The 22,133-nt window shown below is 49.6% G+C and overlaps 1 protein-coding gene across 1 annotated transcript in view; it reads right to left on the bottom strand.

Moving 5' to 3' along the window:
* Positions 1–1,799: 1,799 nt before the first annotated feature.
* Positions 1,800–22,133, bottom strand: part of kiaa1109 (KIAA1109 ortholog) — a 49,843-nt gene continuing 29,509 nt past the window's right edge. Inside the window, exons 54-91 of the mRNA XM_062557430.1 lie at positions 21,523–21,758; positions 21,115–21,359; positions 20,892–20,997; positions 20,215–20,312; positions 19,923–20,111; positions 19,671–19,839; positions 18,882–19,093; positions 18,287–18,370; positions 17,454–17,652; positions 17,227–17,286; positions 16,858–17,084; positions 16,057–16,233; positions 15,446–15,576; positions 15,200–15,323; positions 14,992–15,104; positions 14,440–14,530; positions 14,100–14,159; positions 12,347–12,615; positions 12,012–12,227; positions 11,604–11,784; positions 11,325–11,505; positions 10,860–11,021; positions 10,620–10,759; positions 10,103–10,298; positions 9,177–9,377; positions 8,820–8,996; positions 8,512–8,649; positions 8,023–8,268; positions 7,759–7,912; positions 6,546–6,703; positions 5,912–6,101; positions 5,314–5,531; positions 4,955–5,206; positions 4,664–4,867; positions 4,114–4,308; positions 3,792–3,926; positions 3,147–3,306; positions 1,800–2,831 (exon numbers count right to left, since the gene is read on the bottom strand). Of these exons, the coding sequence (XP_062413414.1) occupies positions 2,615–2,831; positions 3,147–3,306; positions 3,792–3,926; positions 4,114–4,308; positions 4,664–4,867; positions 4,955–5,206; positions 5,314–5,531; positions 5,912–6,101; positions 6,546–6,703; positions 7,759–7,912; positions 8,023–8,268; positions 8,512–8,649; positions 8,820–8,996; positions 9,177–9,377; positions 10,103–10,298; positions 10,620–10,759; positions 10,860–11,021; positions 11,325–11,505; positions 11,604–11,784; positions 12,012–12,227; positions 12,347–12,615; positions 14,100–14,159; positions 14,440–14,530; positions 14,992–15,104; positions 15,200–15,323; positions 15,446–15,576; positions 16,057–16,233; positions 16,858–17,084; positions 17,227–17,286; positions 17,454–17,652; positions 18,287–18,370; positions 18,882–19,093; positions 19,671–19,839; positions 19,923–20,111; positions 20,215–20,312; positions 20,892–20,997; positions 21,115–21,359; positions 21,523–21,758 (6,511 nt within the window). The 3' untranslated portion in view covers positions 1,800–2,614. The remainder of the gene's footprint in view (positions 2,832–3,146; positions 3,307–3,791; positions 3,927–4,113; positions 4,309–4,663; positions 4,868–4,954; positions 5,207–5,313; positions 5,532–5,911; positions 6,102–6,545; positions 6,704–7,758; positions 7,913–8,022; positions 8,269–8,511; positions 8,650–8,819; positions 8,997–9,176; positions 9,378–10,102; positions 10,299–10,619; positions 10,760–10,859; positions 11,022–11,324; positions 11,506–11,603; positions 11,785–12,011; positions 12,228–12,346; positions 12,616–14,099; positions 14,160–14,439; positions 14,531–14,991; positions 15,105–15,199; positions 15,324–15,445; positions 15,577–16,056; positions 16,234–16,857; positions 17,085–17,226; positions 17,287–17,453; positions 17,653–18,286; positions 18,371–18,881; positions 19,094–19,670; positions 19,840–19,922; positions 20,112–20,214; positions 20,313–20,891; positions 20,998–21,114; positions 21,360–21,522; positions 21,759–22,133) is intronic.

The following is a 22,133-nucleotide window of genomic DNA, read 5'->3' as shown; positions in this document are numbered from 1 at the left end:
GTCTTCATTGTCCCCAGATGGGCACATTGTTCTGAGGGGGGGGGGGCAAAGGCCTAGAAGACAGCTTTGAAGAGGTTTCAAACCCTCTTTGCGATGTCATGCCTTTGCTCTTCTTATCCATCATTAGGCTAATGAGGAGTCCCAAAGCACGGGGGTAATTTGAGAAAGATATGAGAGAATCCTGCCTAAAAGGCAATTTACTGGAATGAAAGTGGGGGAAAAAAGTGGAATAAATCACAGGTTTTGAGTAGAAAACATTGGTTCCTGCGTGGGAGAATCCTAGAATGAACATAGCTGAAAAATGTCATTATGTATAGATTAAATAGACAACCGTGACTAAGGAAATCACTCACAACGATGTTTTGAATGAATAATAAATAGTTTTTCTTTGACAATGCTGCATTCGTTTTTTTCTAAATCTTTCACCTTCTAATCGAGATTTCATCTCCGTTCAATACAAAGCGTAAAAGTAATCGGAATTTCATTTCATTGAGCAGCTTTTGTGAAGGGTAGCCGCATAACATAGTAACTAAAGGCTTTTTATCAGGTGAACAACTTATTTCAATGTTCTTAACGACACACCGTCGGCCGGAAAAAAACCGAAAACACAGAGAAGACTGTCAGAAAAGCTCCAGCAGAACCTGTCTGGTGTTCACTTCAAAGCTTACAAACCCTTCAGGTGGGAAAGTTAAAACATTCCTTCTCCATCCCGGCTTCCAGTTTGAACTCCTCCCACGTCGGGATTAATGAACACGGCCCGTGAAGCCGTGCGCCTCGTGTCAGCTGTCACCAGGGCGGAGGTGGGGAAACCGAAGCTGTTCACCTGCCGGGCCCTTCGTGACCTTTTGTGTTCTATCTGTGCGGCGGGACGGTAGACAGGTGGGGGGGGGGGGTCAGAGGAGGAGCTAACGTGGCGGGACGACTTGCTTTGGACTCCATCTGCTGGTCACCAGCCTCCGAGTTAACGTCCGCACTGAGCAGCTCTGTGGAGCCATGAAGGAATAACACAGCGCGAGGGGAGGGGGGGGGGGGGGGGGGGGGGTGAATGCAAAGTAGAAACAACTTCACTTCAAAGGAAGGCTCCAGCAGGCAGAAGAAAAAGACATTTTTAAAAAAAAATAGAAGAAATAAAGAACGTCCTGTCCAGGAGGGGACTGTCTGCTTTTCCTCACACCGCGTTAATCTCCCAGCAGACATCAGGGAGGAGAGCCACCTTCCCCCCCCCCCTCCCCCTATCCATCACCCGCCAACGCGATCAATCAAAAATCCCCCCCACCCAAAAAAAAGAAAAACCGTGGAACTGAAAAAGAAAATCTGTGACAAACAGGGGAGGAAAGTGGCAGCAGTTATAAATGACTGAATCTTGTAGGAGTTAAACACTAATTAATTGACCTTCAAACCCCCAGAAACCGAAACAAATTACCGCCTAAAGGAAAATAAAATTGAAGCAAACTACATGAGACAGCGAGGGGGAAAAAAAAAGAAGAAAAAAAAATACAGCGGTTCATTACAGAGGAAATTTCTCATCAGCTGTCTGAGAGGCTTCGCCGCAGGAAGTGATGCGTCGCGCGAGCAGCGGGACACACTTCTGATTTAAAGGCGACAAAAAGAGACGTAAAGAGGGAAACCGAAGCCGGTTAAAAGGTGACCTTTGAAATATTTTGTGAAGGATTTCTCGATGGTGTTATTTGATAAATAGATTTAGATAAGATGTTCCTTTATTAGTCCCACATTGGGAAAATTCACAAGCAGTAGCTTTAATAGCAAAGGAACAAAATAGACCCGACAGTCATTTAAAATTGAATGGCAATATTTTTATTAAGTTAGGAAATCAACATATTTAAGAAATGCAATTATATACAGTGATTCTAGTTTGGATTTCTTATTTTTTTTTAAAAATGAACAAAAATATACTTGACACACCAAGCTAATACATGTTATAGACTTTGCATTTCACATAAGCATAAATAGTGATCTTGGTTTGAAATTATAATTACAAGTTCATGTCATCCTCGTAACGGAGTGGATGATGTGCAGTAATCTCCCAGGATTTATTTGTTCACAAAATACAAGATAAAATCAAGAACACTGTCACTGAACTGTTCTTAAATATCTTAAATCTACACTATAAAATACATAAAGCATATCTACCATGTGTTCCATGGGAAACAAAGAAAAGGCAATGGTATAAGAAATCATTTCTCATGAAATATTGATAAGCCTTAAAGTAAAATTTCAAGCGAGTTCAGTACGGTCACGTACAGCAGGTAAAAGAGGCAGGTGATCTGGGGTTTTTTTTTAATCATTTTTCATAACCATTAAAAGCAGTCAAATAATTCTAACAATTGCTAATTTGCTCAAAATATACAGAAAACGACATCCGTGCAAAAAACGCTTCAATCACAGCCGCTAGTGGCGTGCAGCGCCGCGAACACCTGGGCGGAGACTCACAGCTGGAGCGGGCGGAGACGGAGACGTTTGACCAGTGTGTCGCACAGTAGTGGCCCGTCGTGGTCCAGTGGCGGTGACCTGTGTGTTTGTGTGTGTGTGTGTGTGTGTGTGTGTGGGGGGAGGGGGGGGGTGCGTGCACAGTTTTTGATCACAGCGGTGGTCCTCAGTGGTCCTCTTTGTCCCGGCCCCTCTTGTCCTTCTCGTCCTGCAGGGCGGTGCCGAGCTTCTTGATGAGCACCGACAGCACCTTGTCCAGCGGGTCCATCACGCCCCTCTGCAGCCACTTGGGAATGGTGGTGCGGGCGTGGTGGAAGCCCAGCTTTTGCAGGATGTAGTCCACGCCCACCGGGTCGATCTTGCGCCCCGTCCAGGAGATGAGCCTGAGGACGGGACAAGCGTTCAGTGACAGGTTCTCGTGCAGTGGACGCCGAGGACTTGACGCCAAACCAAGTTGTTCTGTTATAAAACCAATTAAAGCTAAAGTCTAGCACAAGAAGAGCAACTCATTGAACTATGCAACATTGAAATACAATTTTAAAATGAGAATAAACACAATAAAGGTTCCTTTACTCGCTATTTAAAAGCTTGGAGGAAATTTCACAAATGAGATGAAAACAGGCTGAAGTAACATGCGGTGTATCCTTTATGTTGTGCGTTGCTTGTTTATCCCACAAAGTGTGGCTCTCCCTTCGGACCTGAGGGTGGGCTCCAGGTGCCAGGTGTTGCACATGAACTCCCTCCAGTCCACCGTGGTGTAGTTGATGCCCTCGTCCTTGTCCTCGCCGCTCTCGTCGTGCAGCGCCGTCGGGCTCTTCTGGCCGGGCCGCGCCGCGAATATCCGCGGAGCGAAGAGGGCTGAGGACACAATTATCGAGCATTAACGAAGCATTGTGCTTTCACAACGAAGATCACAATACACGCTGGTGGGCGTCCCTGGACACCCCCGCAGCAGGAGCCTGCCCCGCGCCTATTAACCACGACGGATCGAGCTCGGCGGGAAACGCCTCCTCCGGAATCAACATTCGCACCGACGCCGTTCTACTCGTCTCCAAGGTCTCCAGCGCCATGAAAATGGGGCCAATTTGTTCCTCGGCCACAATGAGAATCTGCTTAACATGCTGCCTGCATTGAGGACTGTGACCCGCCTGCTGTGTGTGGAAATAACACTCCCCCCCCCCCTGTCAGGCCCCCCCATGCTGCTGCTGAAATGTGTCCCACAGCTTCAAAGTCCACAAACGAGGTTCATGGCAGGCATGTTTTTGTGGTCTGGTTCGTAAACTACTACATCGTTACGGCGACGCGTTGTTTATTTTCTGAATGACGTCGAGGTGTCAAGAGACCTTTCTCCTTCTCCTTCAGGTAGGCGGACACCAGGTCGTGGAGGAACATGATGAGCTCGGCGTCCATGGTGACGCAGATGTGGTCCGTGAACTCCGTCACCACGCTGCACTCCACCTTGGGTTTGCTGTCCGAGTCTGGAACAAAGAAAAGGAAAAACAAGCGCTCTCAGCGAGCGAGTCGTGCTCCATCACAACGCAGATGTCATCCATTGTTGTGGTTGTTTCAATGGTAACGATCCGACCCGGTGGTTTGTTTAATTTAACTATTATATATATATATATATATATATATATATATTTTTTTTTTTACATACGGCCCCACCTGTTAGAGAGGGTTCGTCGGGGTCTTGCAGGTGGATGGACTTGAAGTCCAGCTGCATCCTGGGCAGAGCGAAGATGGTCTCCGTCTCGTGGTTGTAGCTGGAGGAGCTGCGGAAGCTGCTGAGCAGGCTGGCGCTCTTGGCGGCCGCTCCGCTCTCCTGGTTGTTGGCTTCCACGTTCCGCAGCAGGTTCAGCTCTGAGAGGAGAGATTATACGCGTCAGAGCTCCGCAGCGTACCTGCACCCATTTTACATTTAGGACAACAGCTGAAAGAAGAAGAAGAAGAAGAAGAAGAAGGAGCCCTTCTGAACTTCTTAATTTTTCGAAAATGCTGTGTCCGTCTTCTTTTTGTCAGAGCTGTCCAGAGTTGAGAAACGTTTGACACATTCATTATAAGAATATATATATATATATAACAAACTCTGGAAAGATAAAGACCTGTAATTGGAGTTGAGGCACTCAGAGCGGAATCGTGCATCATGTGTGATGACATCAGGATACTAAATAAATGGGTTACTTAAAAAAAAGAAAAGAAAAGAAAAAAAGGTTACCTTCACTCCTCATGGCAGTGACGTAGTTGAACCACTCTTTGACCGTGGCGACGCCATGCGGCGGGTTTTCGTGGCGCCGCCGGGTTATTTTGGTTATGGTGGCCATGGGACTTTCGAGCGCGCCGCAGGGTTTGGTCACCATGGTGTTGTGGCCGAGATGGAAGTCCAGTGTCTGAACAATGTAGGTGGAATCGTCTTTGGAGCCTGGGCGAGGAAAAAGGCACACGAGTGGGCAGTCAGGGAGGTATCGGCGCCAAGCGTCACGCAATCATCGCGGCCCGGGCTTCTCACCGTCCTCCCAGATCTTCTGCGCCTCCGTCCAGAAGGCGATGTTGGGCTCTTCCAGGTGGAACAGAGCCCACGACTTGGAGCGGAAGTTGGGCCCGTGGAAGCACGCCAGCGTCATGTGGTTGCCGTGGAGGCTCATGGAGCCGCCCAGCTGCACGGCGTCCTCGGGCAGGGGCATCTGGAAGAGGGAGATGTGGCAGCCGGCGATGACCTTCAGCACGCCGGGCCAGTGGCGGTGATGCGCCGCGTCCATGTCTGCGGGGCGGAGGCGAAGACCAAACATGTGGCGAAATAGGTAAATAAAATGTGGGCGTCGTATAGCCAGCAACAGCCTGCATTGTCCAGGCATTAACACAGCTTACACAGCTCTGCGGAGCCCTTCTCAGCGTTGATGACGGGGGTCTTGGGGGGCAGGTAGGGCCCGGGGCCCCAGGTGGAGAGGGCCCGCTTGCTGGTGTCGAACTGCTGAGTGAAGAACTCCTGCAGCTTCATGCCGATCTTGATGAGGTCCGGCGTGGTGGAGCGTGAAATGATCACCTGGAAAATGTCCCACTGCAGGTCTCCGTGGACAAAGATCTCACTGGAAGGACAGAAACGGGGAGGTAGAGAATTAGGAATAAAGCAGAGTGTGGAAAACATTAAAGCATAGGATATGGTAATAGGGTGGATAAAAACGCCGCGGCATCTGGAATGACAGATTTGTGTCATCGTTTCGTTCCACCGGCTTTCCAGGAGGTCGAAGAAAGCCGTGATGAAAGTCTACGGAACCAAAACCCGCGTCCTCAAGGCCTTGTCACGCGGTTCCCTGCGCTTTAATAAAACTCGCCCGAGAAATCAACAAAGCAACATTCCCCGTAGAGGACAACAAAAACAAACAAAAACTCCATGTGCTCACTGCACAATAAAAACCTTCTGAGCTATCAAGCGTTGCCACATTTCAACGAGGACATCGCCTCCCACCTTTTCTCCGACAGGCTGGTGTCGACGGTGCACAGGTTGACCTTCCACTCGTCTTGGAGCTGCAGGTCGGCGTTGCTGAAAACTCCCATCAGGATGCTGGAGCCCATGTAGTCCACTCGCGCCTCCGTCGACCCCATGGTGATCTGGATCTTGTGGCTGGGCTGCTGGTTGGGGTGCTCGGAGATGTGGGCTGGAGGACAAGACGGCCATCGGTTAGCACTGCAGCTTTAGGTTGAAAAAGCGCAATCATTTTTGGGAAGGTTGTTTAGGCCGAACTGCTATGATTTGAGGACCAGAAAATCCATTAAATGCGATGTCACGGTTTCAGACTGAGGTGACGTTAATGGTGATCCAGATTAATTCCCTTCTAAATAACTTCTATTTATGGAAAATATCAATGCATCCTATTTGACCGTAATTACCCACCAAATAAAACATATAAAATACAGTATAGATTTACACAAAGTGTAGACAAACTAGAGTGAAAAAGTGTTTTGCATCTCATCACTTTCCAGCTGCGGGTGGGGAGGGAGGACTCGGCGCTGACCTCCGGCCCCTCGTCCGCTTTGCCCGCCGCCAGAACCGAGAGCCGCTAACGAGTTGCAGAGAAACAGCAGAAGTCCCGTTTACTCACAGACCATCTCCAGGGTGTTCACGTCGATGTTGCCGCCCACCACCCCGCCCTTGGAGTCCAGCTTGGAGCGACCGAGGCCGACGGACATGCTGATCTCTCGGTCGCGGTTGCTGCCGACGGAGAGCCGGCCCTGACTCTTCAGCCCGCTGGTGGTCCAGCTGGGGGGGGGGAAGGGAGGGAAGGGAAGACAAACACAAGTGTGAGCCCTCCTGAGATGCCGCTGAATGAGAGTTCGACCAGGCATCAAGAGCGGACACTGAAAAGAGGAAAAAGGGCAGCGGGCCCCCCCCCGGAGTGCAGAACCCGACGGTGTGAATGAATGAACTTTATTTATTCAGCACCTTTCAGGCTCAGAAGGCTGCACAGTGAGCTTCACCATTCAGCAGCAAAAAGCTAAACACCGAAAAAGAAATTTCAAGACCAACCGGGACCAGTTTTATCAGCCAATTGAGATGAGGGTCAGAGCCTCAAGCGCCGTTAGTCCAACGCGTCGGATTAATGGCGCCCTTTGGCCAAACGCTCACGTCCAAGCACGCGCTTGTTTTGTAGGGTAAACAAACACCTGACAAAGCAGCCTGAATAGTTAAAACCCAGGTGTGAGAGAGAGAGAGAGAGAGAGAGAGAGGAAGGAGCGGAGGGACTCGGCGCTCGTAAAGCGGCGGCGTGCAGCGTTCAGGCTGCAGGTTGTGGCTGCGGCCTGAATCATCGTTGTGAGCGGTGAAGTGCAACAGCCGGGCGGAGAGAGGAATTGAGCGGGCGATAAAGGAGCAATAAGGAGACGCAGGTCTGGTGTACGAGCAGCAGCAGCAGCAGCAGCAGATATTTCCCAGCAGGGAAGCGTTTTCTAGGCGGTTTTGGGCCATCTTTGTCAAACAGGAGTCACATTAAATGATGCTCGTTTAATCACTCGCAAGCCTCTCGTGGCCACGCACACGTTGGCCAGAATTACTTTTAGGTTTGAGGCCAATTTTGGGAGAGACAGAGCTCATATGCTCATAAATACCACATAAATATTTTGGGACCATTGCATCATCGGCTTTATTTTTGCAGAGATGGTACAAAACATGAATAAACGGTTAGAAAAGGAGTGGCATCCATTGGGCATGCCATAGAAAGATGCTAAAAAGAGCAATTAACCACTTCTTATATTATTTAACAGGATGCGGGGGGGGAGGGGGGACACTGGAAGGGGCGGCGACAGGGGACCACTCACGTGTTGTTTCCCATGACGTTGCTCATGTTCATTTGGACGGTGAGCTGCTTCAAGTTGATGGCGAACACCACCAGCGTCTCCCACGGCGCCCCCTGCGGACCCGCCGCCTTCCCGTTCTTACTGAAGGAGGGGGTGGACGTCTTCGTCACGGAGTCTGGAAAGAAAAAAAATAAATAAATAAAGGGAAAAATGACGACAGTCTTTTACTTTCAAAGTGCATGCGCCCGCTCGATTTCCATGTGAAAACGGCGGCGGTGCCGTCACCTCTCCTCGGAGCGGAGGAGTCCGACACGCTCCTGGTGCGTCCCGGCGCGGGGGACTTGAGGTGGCCCGCGCCGCCCGGGGACATGTTGCTCCCGGTGCAGTGCTCCGAGAAGACGTTGGGCGATTGGGGGATGTGCTGAGCCGTGCTGCCGCCGTCCCACGTCCTCCAGTAGGCTTTGCGGCTGGACTCGGGGGACAGGTGCTGGGCGACGTTCTCCGCCGAGTCCGGGGTGGCGGGGCCGGAGGCTGAGGCCGGGTGACGCGACGTTAGAAATGTACAGGAGATCGGTACGGAGACGAAGGCTGACGTTAACCCCCCCCCCTCCATATCTGTGAGCCCTTGTCCTTAATTGAAGGCCATGTTAAAAGTAAGCAGCTGTAGCAACACAATGACTCCAAAGTAGTTTCTTTTTTTCTTTTCTTACATGCCTCTGCACGGCGGTTTCCGTACTTATGCAGCACTCGGCGACCCGACCCAAAGACACTCACCCGGCAGGTTGATGGTCTGGTCTCCCAGGAAGAGGCGCCTGGCGATGCTGCGGCGGTACCAGGCCCTCGGGAAGGCCAGGATCTCGCTCAGCCGCCTCATGTCGTACTTGAAGGAAGCCGAGCCGATGTCGCACACAGCTGCGGGGGGGGGGGGGGGGAACGTGTCATCGTTTGTGCACAGGTCACACTTTCTAAACGGTTAAACTGTTTCATGGACATTCAGCTGTCCTTCAAGCACTGCCCCCCTTTTGTCAGCAGACAATTTAAAAGAGGGACGAGAAACGTCTTCCTCTGGGCTGCGGATGTACCTGAGATGTTGATAAGGGTCGTGTCCATCTTGCCACCTTTGGCAGGAATGAAGCTTTCGATGAAGGTGGGGCCTCCAGTGCGCCGAATCCGGGACAAGCTGACCTTCACAAACTCCAGGTTGATGCTCAGAGAGTCTTTCCTTCCCGTTACTGAAGAAGGCTCCTCGTCTACTGTACCTTAAGGAGAGAGGGGGGGGTGGGGGGGGGGGGCGACAGTCAGGGCAAATCACCCACGTTGGTGTGAAGTCGCGGTTACGCCGCGGGAAATAAACCGCAGCCCTGTTTTAAACCGCACATTGGAATACTCAAGACACACGGCTTCCCCCCCCCCCCCCCCCTTTTCACCCCTTTCCATACCCAACGGCCCTTGGCCCGGCGGCAGGCCCGTGACGGCAGATTTCTGCTTCCCGGCGCCGTAGGGGTGGAAGACGTAGAGGGAGAAGTCAGACATGCAGGCGGTGAAGCTGAGGCCCGAGGAGTTACTGGGGGGCCCCGTCAGGTCGGACTGGCTGCTGCTGTGGCGGCTCCTGCCCAGAGGGCTCCCCAACAAGGGGGACGCTGCAAGGAGGGAGGGGGAGAGGTGAGAGGCATGGTTGTTATTATTTTTAATGCCTGAACTCAGGGTTGAAATCTGGAAAACATCATATAGGTCAAAATATTTTATGAGAATTAAATGGATAGTAAGAAGCAAGTAAGTTCGGTCAGAAGACCAAATGCCCTTTTTTTTGCATTACCAGGCTTTTCCAGTATGATTTAGACCATGAACCTGGGATTTAATGTTCACAATGTATCATTATCAGCAATGACGCCAAAAACAGTCAGCATCAAAGTTATTAAATGCCACAAAAACATTTTGGATTTCCACGCTTCGGAGACACGGGTCACCTAGCAACGCGATGGAGACGACAAGGCGAGGTAATAGCCAAAGGTTATTGTCTGCTGAAAGGTTAATCCATAGGTTAATGTTTCATTTTACCTTAAGAACAAACTGTACAACTATATGCCTGCACTAAAGACAAACTATGGAATGTACAGAGATGCGCTACATGAAAAAAAGACAAGGGCGGGGGGAAATGGCAAATGTTGCAAAAAGACCTACTGCGGGGCAAAATAATAAATGGATGAGAACACGATGTGAGCAACGTTAAATCACACAGGACCCAGACATCGCACGGAGTGACAGCTAATGCATCCGCAAGACTTCAAACACGAGTTCTGTTCTTCTCTCACACACACACACACACGTATCTGCCTCATTATTCCGCCTGACGTGCTGCACGTACTTTTGCTGGGAGGCGCTTTGGGAATATGTTGCCCTGGGGGGGTGGAGGACGGGTGGGGGGATCCCTCGGCGGGGTGGGCTCCTGTCGGTGTCTCCAGCTCTCCCCGGTTGGAGGAGAAGACCAGGTCTAAGGAGGGCAGCTTGAGCATGCACTCCACCCGGGACATGGGCAGGCAGCTGAAGCGGATCTGAGAAGGCTGCAAACACCGAGACGTATTTCACACGGTTTGAAGAAATTACATATAAATAGGACGCAAAGTATCACTTTTCTACATAACAAACCAGGCGCATATGCCAGTTGAAGGAAGTGGATCATTAACTGTTGAGTTTGAACTGTATTTCTCTGTATTTCCTGGGAAACGTACTAAAGGCAACTAAAATAGCTCTTGCAAGGAAATACGAGACAGTTATGTTGGTTGCTGCTATTATCTAATGTTGCAAATGTCTGTAAAAGATAAAGAAAGGCAATAAAGACTCCAGTGAAAAACTGTTTGGATAAGAGTCCCGATTGTCAGCACCTGGACTCTGACGTAGACGACCACATCCACGGGGAAGGAGGAGTAGGCCGACGTGGAAGAGGACACCAGCGAGGTGGTGGATTCCTCCAGCTGCTCCACCGCGTCAAACTGACCCATGTCCTCCTCCTGGGACGCCACCGCTGCTGAGGGGAGATGCACAGAGGGACGCGGTGAGCAAAACCAGCGCCTGCCTGAACCGGCAAGGAGGACGGAGGAGAGCGGGTTTCCAGACCGACGGACCTGAGTATCCCCGCTCCACGGGAGTGATGGGAATCGTCTCCAGCGCTTTCTCCAGGAAGTCCAGCAGGCAGGGGCTGATGACCATTTCCTCCGGCAGAGTCTGGAGGGCCACCCAGGCGTACAGCTTGGCCGTCTTCACCCCGCCACTGCCTTTACCTTTGGCTGCGAGGACACACGGGAGCTTGAAAATCCCCTGAAGCCTGGACACTTTGGTTCTCAAACTCGAATTGAACTGGAACCGTTTGTTAAACGTTCTGAGGGCGTTTTCCCCGCATCAATAAGCCCGGTTTGATCAAGAGGTAGCCTCTGGATTCATGCCTCGAGACTAAAGAGGAAATCGCATGCGTTTGATTGGGCCGGGTACTCGGCTAGATGCAAAAAAAATAATTAAAAATCCCAATATTGTGGCGCTCTAGTGTCGGTTGATTACGGGCATGCAAGGACAGACGAGGGGATGCTCAGTACCTGATGGAATAGGTGGGGGTGGGGGAGGTAGGAGCGAGTTAGTCTTGCTTTCGACCGCATTGGGAGGGCCGCTATCTTTCATACCATACAGCTTCGACTCTTTGGAGAGCGTGCGGGGGAGGGAGGACCCTCGCGAGGCGTTGGGCGACTCGGTCTTCAGCACCTTGGAGTTGTAGTGCAGCTGAAAAAAAAAAGGAGACCAACGCGGAACATTGAGTGTTTTAAAAGCAAAAGCGGAGCACCGAGTAGAAGCCCCTTTGGACGCTACGGGGAGCCGACCTTGACGTCCACTCCCGGAATGTAGAATACAGTGGTCTCCGTGTCGTTGGACTTGGTCTGCAGGGAGGGGGTACATTTCTTGCCGGCGAGCAGATGGGTGGTGGAGCTGTAGTTGGACTGCAGCTTCTTCTTCTTGGGAGGAGACTCCTGGTCCAGACTTTTGAGGCTGCGCTCACAGCTCCTGCCGAAATCCCCCCCGCACAGGGAAACGGAAAGTCCCGTGAGGACGGTGTGCTTATGCCTTGTTCTGCATACTTATCCGAACATGAAAGTTTTACTCCGTCTGTCTTATGCTACAGCATTAGAAAACTAATCTTTCAAAAAATTGAAAACATAGTCAGACTTTAAATTAAAAATCTATCGTCATCACAGTAGTTATCAGAGTAAGAAGTGGGCCTTTCATCGTACTTCTTGAGGGAAACGTCCTCGTGCTCTGGTTGCTGAGTGGTCGGGTGAAGGACACACTTGCCGCTGTCGATCTCCACGCGGACATCCAGCTCAAAGTCGATGTTTCTTTCGGTCGCCGGGGCGCCGAAGCTGCGGTTGGCGGCCGCGCTCGGCCAGCGCTCGCTGAACAGCTGACTCACAGCAGAAAAGCCAGACGGCTTCCTGTGAGACGGTTGGCTGGGAAGAAAAGGTAGAAAAAAGAAAGAAAAAAAAAGCTTTCACAGACCCGTAAAAGGGAATTAAAAGGTGCCTCCTTTCACCTAAAATGTGTCACAAAGAAAAAAAAGCCGACTCACATGGGCCTTCGGTAGCTCGGCTGTCTCTCCCGTTCAAACTCGTCCTCCTTTTCGGAGTCTTCGGAGGAGGAGGAGGACAGGTCGTCGCGCCTCATGTCGTCGTGCTGGAAGGGAAGTGCGGGTGAGAAGACAGCGGGGGTGCAGGGGGCACTGAAAACCGAGCCCTGGCCCTCAATAACGGACGAAGCATGAAGGTGATGATGGAGGGGATGGGATGGCTCGTCGATCCTGACTGACAACAACAGGTCCACCTCGGACTCCTCGGGAAACTTCAGAGAGGGGCACAGAGTCAAACTCACACGAGGAGACACACTTCACAGAGCTCTTCGTACTTAAAGACGTCACGTCTTAAGCAGGAAGTCAGCCAACAACCCGTTACTGTAAAAAGGGGGGGGTAGTGTTCTGTTAATTGGACCACGAGGCATTTGCTCCCCATTGAGTAAAAGAATGCCGAGATTGAATCTCACAGAGCGGTCAGAGGTTTTTTGTTTTACGGCCGGGTCCAATGACGGAACACTACCGGCCCGAAGGAGGTTCCCACAGGAGCGGAGAGGCCATGCACCTTCTGCGAGGAGGAATGAAAGAGGCGGAGTGAGATGATGATGATGATGACGATGAGGAGGAAGACACGATTCGATGGGAGAAAAAAAATAAGGCAGAACACAACGGAAAGATGACCCGAAACAGTTATCAAGTCCACCAAGTTTGTTTTTCATTAGAGACGCGGGGAAGATGTTAGTTAAGTAAGTGTTGAGTAGGTTTGCCAAGTGCCTTTGAAATAAACCAATAGTAACTCAGCAAAATCAGTCATGTGACCTTGTAACCCCTAACCCTAAAAACACACCGATTATATATAAAAAGAGAATTAATTTGTCAATTGGTGAGCAGTAGAAGTGCTAATAGTGGATCTTTGCTTCTCAGGCTGGCCGTTTTCCCCTGGTCAGTTTATGCTAAGCTAAGCTAACGGGCTTTAACTTCATACAGATAGATAAAGCTCTTCTCATCCAACCTCAAACAAGGAAGCAAAAAAAGGCCATGTCCCCAAATATCAAGGATGTCCTTAAAGATCGACTGGCTGATTGGAGTCGATAACAAACGTCCCCTTTAACAATTCTCCATTGACCTTTAAACCTGGATTGTCCATCAATATTAGAAAGGAAATAAAGTTGTGATGAACCGCAGCTGACCGGCTGTGATTCGGAGCCCTGCCATGCGTAGCTGTTAGAAATCAGTGGATTTATTTATGCAGTTTCAATGCAGGATGAGAACGTGCGGGTCCATAAATCAATAGCAGCATTCCAACCATGAGCTTGTATTTACAGGCAAGTCCCATTATGCAAACACGCCATTGCTGTCCAAATATAATCCTGGACTAATTCCCTCCTCTCACATCTCTGTGGGTGATTGCTGCTGGTATTTATCTGGTAAGTGAGCAGTAATAAAGTCTGTAGAAAAGGTATTTTGGTTCCACATATAGCATCAAATAAACCACTGTGTAACTAGGGACACAAAGGATTGCACTAAATTACCATGCAAATGCAAACAGTGCTTTTCAATACAACACTGCTATCGTATTAACACGGCGGGAGCCAGTATTTCATCATCCTGTTTTGATTTTGCATATTCAAAGACTTATCAGCACGCTCAAGGTAATCACAGAAGAGAAGAGGAAACAGGAACTCGTTGCCATCTGTTAGGTATTTTAGTTCATTAAATGTAAAAAAATCGGAATTTCATTTCTGGAGCCATATACCTTGAAAACCTCTCCTGGACTCGGAGGTGCATGAGCTGCGTCCAAAGCCTGATTATTTATCTTCAATTGAACAAAAGAGTGATTCAAAACAGTGAATATGAAGCAAACTCCTCAGAGCGCAATGTTCTCTTCCTTTGAGCCGCCTTTAATATAAACCTTTAAAAAAAAAAACGACCGCACGGCAAAATAAAATGACACAAAATAAAAAATAAAAAAACATTCACTTCCATCACATGACCATCAACTCAGTTATTCCATCGGTTAAAGCGACTACGTGTCCGAAGCATACGGCGCGATCACATCGTGTTCCTGTGGCCCTCCCCCCGCATTCCCCGTTTACCGTGTCCTGGATGTTGAAGGTGACCCGAGGTCCTGGCGAGGCGGCATCCACTCGCATATCGGGTAGACCGTCCACGTCGCCTATTCTGGAACTGTGGACACAGCGAGGCAAATTGATACAGACCGCTACAAACTGCACGGGATGCAGGAATACAAATAGTTGTGAGTTGATCGATAAGTTTGAGATACTACATCATTATTTAAAAAGAGGAGAAAGTCATTGTTTTGAGATAATTACTCATTTTAACATCGCAGGGACTTAAGAATCTGTTTTTCTTGTCTTGTATACAACATACACTACATTATTGTTGATTTCATAAAATGCTGTAAACTCTCAGAGCACAAAGCAGAAATGTTTACTCATAAAGATTCATTTCCAACTATTTTTAACGCCATTAGAGAAATATCTGCACAATTACGATGAACACACGTGATGAGCACACCCTCTCCTGCATGTCAGGAGCCCAGTCTGTGAGTCACTGCCTCCTCTTTCTGGGGAATGCGTTTCCAAAGCAGTAAATGTAGCTCTGCTCCAAACGGGGTCCTTGTTTACCTCTGTCTGTCCATGCGCTTTGGAGGCGGTCGGCCTGCAGCCGCAGAGATGCTTTTGGAGCGGTTGGAGCTCGGCTTGTAGCCGAGTCCCCACTTGTCCTTCAGAGAGGCCGCCTGGTCGGCAAAAAAAAAAAAAAAAAAACACAAAGCACAAAGTGAGACGCAGGATTCCTGAAGGTTGGCGCCCGCTCGGATGGATGAACATTCACCCGCATGCTGGAGCGACGCAGCTTCTTTCTGACGTCCCTCCGGATGTCGTTGACGGCCACGGACTCCATCTGCTGGTAGCGTTGGATCTCCTGGTTGATGGTGCCTTCGCTCGCCCCCAACTTCCTGTGGTCCGATGGAACAGAAAAAGAGAAGGTGTGGATGGTTTGGAGAGGACAGCAATGGGTGGTAGGACTCTTTTTGTTGGCCGGTTGAACCATTTAGAATCATTAATATTCCCATCTCACTTGAGGTCGTCGATGACCTTGGCCTGCTCGTTCAGCTCCCTGATGTCCACCACCCTCTTGGTGAACTTTCTCCCACGGGCGTCGACCGTTTGGCTTCCCATCGCCGCCTGCTTCCTGGGGTCGATGGACTCCTGTCGGGTCAAAGCAAACGATACAAACCCGAACGTATTTAAGGCGCCCTTCAAAATCGGTGTTATTGGAAGCGAAACCTTTTGATTGTTTTACTTTTTTGATTGAATTACCGAAGCCTCGTTTGTAGTCCAATCCACAAATCAAATTATCATCAGACACAGAATGTCAGAAAACAGGGGGCACCACCACCACCACCACCTCACTAGATTTCAAGAAGCAAAAACAAATCTTTGAATTTGATACCACTAATTCATTTTCTCACCCATTGTAGAAGCTTAATAACAAGTAGGGCGGGGAAAGCAAATGATGAGCAACCCCACACTCATCCGATTTTAGTTCAAAAGTACGACACCGCATTGCTCAGCATTTTTGGAATCGACAACCCTCCGGTGATGAGCGAGACGTAGCGCCACCCAGCAAGTGATTTTTTTTCTCGACAGCCCAGAGAAGAGGTTTGACACTGATGGGTGGCTACATACACAAGCCCAGGAGAGGGGTCTTTGGGCCCTGGCACTGCCCGCCCGCAGGCGGGGCGATGCACAGTTTAAGTAGTCGGCTGGGTGAGACACGCTCTGAGGCCGGGGGCTGAGGCCCAGGATGTGGTTTACCAGACGCTTCCTCAGGGTCAGCCGAGGGCTGAACTGGCTCCCTGGACTCTGTAAACAACGGCAGGGTCAAGTGGATGAAGAGGTGGAAGAACTTCCTCGGGTCAGACTTTACCTCCCGAAGCTTTCGGGTCAGCACCGGTAGGATTTGCTGAAATGCATTGACATTACAAGGAATAGTCTTGATATTACGTGAAATAAGAGTATTTGCTTTCGTACGTGGAGACCACTCTCATGCAAGTATGTTGAATATGAGGCTACATTAGTTAGCTTAGCATAGGGTGTGTCCAAAATGTGAGGAAATGCACCTATCGGCTCCACTGCGGATCATATTGGCCTCGGATTCCCGGCTCCTCCAAAACGTGTCGATGGACTCTTGGGCAAATTGCTCCTAAAAGCCGTACCTTTGGTGCACGTGTGAGTGTATGAGTGGCTAAGTCATTCCTAGACTAGAAAGGCGCTACACAAGCACCATTCCATTTACTATTCACCATTTACTTGCTAAATGTCAAACTATTGATTTAATGTCCTGTGGTTTGATTTCACAGCTGAAGGTATCTTTGTGATCTGCCTGAAAAACCAGAAAAGCTCATCTACTGTTTGCATATTTTTCTTAAAATCTGCCCTCACAGCGTCAAAAGTCGTATTAATTAAAAAAGCCATTCATTGACTGACCATGTGGCTGGTGGGCGACATGGAGCCGGCTTCGTCCTCATCTGAAAGGTCCGCCATGTTCACAGAGTTCAAGTCGGCGATGTCGTCCACGTCCTCCTCGCCCGTCAGGGACGTGAGCGTGTTCCCCAGCGCGTTGAGCCGCTTGCCGATGTTGGGATCCATGTGCACGTCGATGCCACACATCTTCCAAAGGACGTTCAGAGTCCAGGTGCCGGCACTGCTGCTCTCTGTGAGGAGGAGGAGGAGGAGGAAGAATAAAGACGGAACGGAAATGAATGCGAAATAAATTTTTCAGGCGGTGGTCTCGGGGGTTATTGGGCAGCAGTTGAGAGTGATCCATAATTGATGCGCTTAGTGAAAGGAACTTGCCTGCAGAAGGCTGCCCCGTAGTCCTGGAACACACTTCATACGTACCGTCAGGGACTACACCTGTAAGCACACACACACACACACACACACACACACACACACACACACGGTCAGTATCTCAGAGGAATCATGGTTTGAACCAAAGAAACAAATAACATTCCAAAACACTTCCTGATTCACTCAAATCAATACTTCTGACCGGATGAAGTTCACAAGGCGTCACTCACAAGCGTTCATGACCGTGTCCCCTCGGATTTCAGGCTTCCAGTCGTCCCACGAGGTCTCGAAGCCCTCGGCGAAGCGCAGGCAGAAGTTCTTGAAGTGGCCTTTGCTCACCAGGGACTCCGAGGAGCAGGCGGTGATCAGCGTGCTCTCGATGGTCAGGACCATCGCCGAGCCGGTGTCATAGTCGATGCTGTGGTTGGCCTGGCAGAGAGGCAGGGAGACGGGGGGGGGTTACTAAGGTCTCCAGGGGAAGGCGGAGTGTGTGGAATATAGAAGACACTTCCATTTGTTTGGAATACAGCAGAGAAAGCTGGCAACACTTCATTCTATTTCACTGTGAAGCCACTTTGACTTTCAATAAAACAACGACCAAAGCGGATATTTCCATGTGCTTTTGAATAAAGTGTTTTTCCAACATTTCAAATTACTGTTCTTGTAAATGCACCAGAGAGTGAAATGTCACCAAGCTTTTCAGTCTGTCACATGATGATTGGCAGGTGGGAATCCAGGTGATTGAAATGGGCTCCCCCTTACAGGAATATACAGAAAATATAGAAAATCTGGATTTATGTGAGCAATTTTATCCAATTCAATGGCGACTGGCATAATCTCTTAGAATGAAGTAATCACACACCCCAAAACACCCACACACCAGCTCATGCTTCATTTGTTGTAGTCGTTATGCCAGCGTTGTGCTTTGAACATTGCGGTTGTTACAAAGTGGTACGAGCTGCCTTTTGCACAACAAAAAGAGCCCTCGTGACGCCGCGTATTGTATTGATCACAACAATCCCACAACAAGCCATCACAAGAGATGTAATAAATCGGCGGTTACTTTTCGTGCATTTTTTTGCCGGCCTATTGATGAGCCGGCCCCAGCTTCAGAGTTGATGCCCTCCGTAGCTGGTGCTTGTCCTCTCTATGGAAATAAGTGCGACATAACACCCGGTAGCTGGTGACACCGATTTCAAAACTGGTAACAGAGGAATTGTTTAGAGGAATAACAAAAATCCAAGTAATAAACACTGGTAAGTGCAAAGAGAAATGATAATTATTTACGTTTTAACGAAGGGATAAAGTGAACTATTTAATATGAACAGGTCCTGTTGCGTTTTCTGAGTGCTTTTTATTGTGGACAAAATCATATGTGCATTTGCATATTCTCCAAAAACATCTGTACAACGGCTAAAATGCAAAACAACCTGTGTTTATCACTTGAATTAAACATGACTACATATGTATATGTGGACATTTTACCAGAACGACCCTGAAGCCGGCTGTTCAAACCCTCTTATAGGTCATATAATTAGCAACTACAATATTAGAACTTTGACATCTGCCCTCTAAAACATAACAAGTACAAATGTTGCAGTTCTACAACACTGACTGTGGCGGCGCGTGGGGTGGGGGGGGGGGGTGGGGGCGGTTACCTGGGACGTGTTGGTGATGGGTAGGCAGATGCCCAGGTCGTGCACGGTCAGCTGCAGGAAGAGGGTGCTGAAGGCCTGGGCGGAGGTCTGTTGGATGCCCGGCAGCTTGTCCACCACCTCTTTGGTGGCCATGTGGATGTCCTTGTTGAGGGCCAAGCGCTGCTCGTTCCAGTTGTCGTACGCCGCCTTGTAATTCAGCCAGAAGAGCACAGCTGCAGGAGGACACGCGCGTCGGTAGAAAGAACCACAAGGAGTTAACACCCTGAATGTGGCAAGAACGCGTTTTTATTTTAAGACACGAGTGGTGAAAGTGAGATGCGATCCGAGCCGTCCTTTTTCAACTAGTGTTGAGTGCAACAATACATTGTCTCTACAGGCCATCAAGAGGAAACTCCAGTGGTTGTAAAGGAAAGTGTGTGATTTGGGAGGGTTGAGAGGGGCTATCATGTGATTGACAGGTGGCTACGTAATCCCAATTCCGGACACTTCCCTAAACTGGTTGCAAAAAAACACAAGATGGCAAAGTTTTGTGATTGCATCTTCTGTGCAAAGACAGACACAAAAATAAAGACCTGGCGAGGCAATTTAAACCTCATTCCTGATAGTTCTCACTCCAGCGGGTGTCTCCAGGACCACATTGTGACATTATGACACACACACACACACACACACACACACACACAGAAAACAATACCAGCCACTAACCATAGCGTGTTTTGTAAAAAAAAAAAAAAGAAGACACGACAAGCTCTGACATTCTACGTGTTGTGGCGCAAACTTGAACCGAACCTCTGTCAAATGCCACCGGCTGGGCGAAGACGATGGGCCTGTTGAGCGTGATGAGCACGGCCTCCTTGTCCGAGGAGCCGCTGATCTCCTCCTGCAGGGCGTTGCGCAGGCCGATCCGCGTGCGGAAGTACGCCACCTGGTGGAAGTCCGAGCCGGCCTCTTCGTACACCTGCGCAGCGAAGGGAGAGCGGGAGTCACCAAGATCTTTGACCGTGGGAGGTCAGCTGCCCCCCCCCCCCCCCCGATCTATACCTGGTGCTTGACGATCTGTCCGAGAGCCAGGTGGAGATCTACTTGACATTTGCCAAACAGCTTGAGGTAGCTGCTGCTGCCGCCGGGCTGAGCCTTGCACTGGATCCTGTTGGAGAGCTCCAGCTCGATGAGGCCCGTCTCAAAGCGCACAGCTCGCATGGAAGGAGTGGTGGCGGTCATCTGGATTCCCTACGGAGCGACGGGGAAACCGCGCGTTACTGCGGGTTGTTCGTGAAACCAAATGCAGATTTAATCTCGCGGCTGAACGAAACCCTGAACGACGCGGGCGCACCTTGAACATGAGGCTGAGAGAGTAAAGCAGGATTTTGGGCTTCTCCGCGTCGGCCGAGGTGTCGGGCTCGTTCCACAGCGGGATGGGCTGCTCTCCTCCTGCGGGAACAGGGTACAAAAACAAGTCACCCTCGGCCTTTGGCCAAGTGCTACCTTTCCCGTAATAATGTGGGTTCGTGTTGTCCGTGATGCGTCAGCTCTAATAATAAGTGATTCAGTGCTATGGTTGTTAAAAATCCAGATGAGACTAGTTGCCACGTGCCATTGCCGTTAGCCTTTATCATAAAATAGGGTAAAACTCATAGTTCTCTCTGCTGGGTTAGCATCGATCAAGCTTAGCGAGTTTGGAAAAAAATAAAATAAAACGCCACTGGCGATCAATATTGTTGGTGAAAAAGAACTGGAGCTGATTTGCATCAGTGCTTTGGGTATTGTTTTGTGTGGAAAACAATATTTTTCATTGACTTAAGTAGCAGCTGTGGGCTGCTGGGAACAGCCACATGTTTAGGATTAGATTAACTGTATCGATCTGAGAGAGAAAGAAACACTGGGCCATTACAGCGGAAAAGGGAAAAGATATCGCCTTGTGCAGTTTGTCTATTAATATGATAATGACGGGAAGTTTGCCCCGAAGGCAAAGAAATGTAAAAGCACATTTGTTGGCCTGTGGTACCGCACCTGAGACCTTCTGGATGACCTCGTTGACCTCCTTCATGAAAACCTTCTGCAGGAAGACAAGGTGGTTGAGCAGGTCTGTGGTCAGGTTGTGCTCAAAAGAACCGATCTGCACATCAGAAGATGAGACACGTCAGGGCCAATTAAGTGCCAGGCCAGCTGTCCTGCTCTCCGTCTGGTTGTCTTTCATCCACCGCCCCCCCCTCCCTCGGGAGGAGGCCCTTACCTCAGCCACGCAGCGCAGGTAGTTGCCCTGGAGGTAGTTCCCTTGCTTTGCCGGGAAGTCGTCAGGCGCCCAGCCCTGGTCCGAGTGGCTGTCGTGGTCCTCCATGATGTACTCTCCCGACATGGTGACCGGCGGCAGGGTGAGGCTGGCTGACGGCGGCATGGTGGACATGTCCACCGGGGACACTTTGGACTGGAAGCAAAGCTTGTGGTTTGGCAGCTCGAAGGTGAAACTGGTTTGCGCCCCTATTTATTAATTTAAAAAGCACAATCATTAATACGTAGTCTGGGGGCGTGGCACCATTGAAGCGAGACAGGACAGGTGGAAATAGACTTGCATGGGAAAAGGATCTGTTCTCCAATTAGTGTGCATGATGGAGGGAAGTCAATACCAGACCCACACACACACCTGTCATGCCGTGGCTCTTCATGCAACCCATCTTGTACTCCGCCTTCAGCGAGGGCAGCAGGGCGGCGCCGATGGTGATGCCGTCTATCATTGCGCTGAACTTGAGGACGATGGGCTTCTTCTCCAGGCCTTCGGGGAGCTGAGGGAACTCGTTGGCCTCCACGGGGGTCTGATTGATGCTGGACGCTCGGTCCGAGGGATGCGGGGTCGGGGTGTCTTCGCGGTTGGGAGGTTGACTGTAAATTCAAACCCACGCTTTAAAAACACGAGCCCATGGACTTGTAACGTGTAAAAGGGGACCAGCGGAAACGGCAAAGTTAAAATAAATGAAAGCAAAAACAGTTCTAGAATGAGGAAAAAAAAAAAGTTTGATCCATCCTGATTTCAGCATTATGCTCATGAAATAACACCTAAAATGATCACTTTAATCTTGGGAATCTCTAAAACATAAACCATCTTCCCAAGCTCCAATTCTTTTTTTAAAATGTGTATTTTTAACTCATCAGGGAAAACTGGTTCTGTTGGAAGTGACATGCACACTGGGAAATCGCTGCTATTAATTCTGCATTATATGCGCGTGCATGTTTTTATGGAGAGCTTTGCACAAACTG

The sequence above is a fragment of the Pungitius pungitius genome, chromosome 14 (assembly GCF_949316345.1).
Source record: "Pungitius pungitius chromosome 14, fPunPun2.1, whole genome shotgun sequence".
Taxonomy (NCBI): domain Eukaryota; kingdom Metazoa; phylum Chordata; class Actinopteri; order Perciformes; family Gasterosteidae; genus Pungitius; species Pungitius pungitius.
This window is presented reverse-complemented; position numbering and strand designations above follow the sequence as displayed.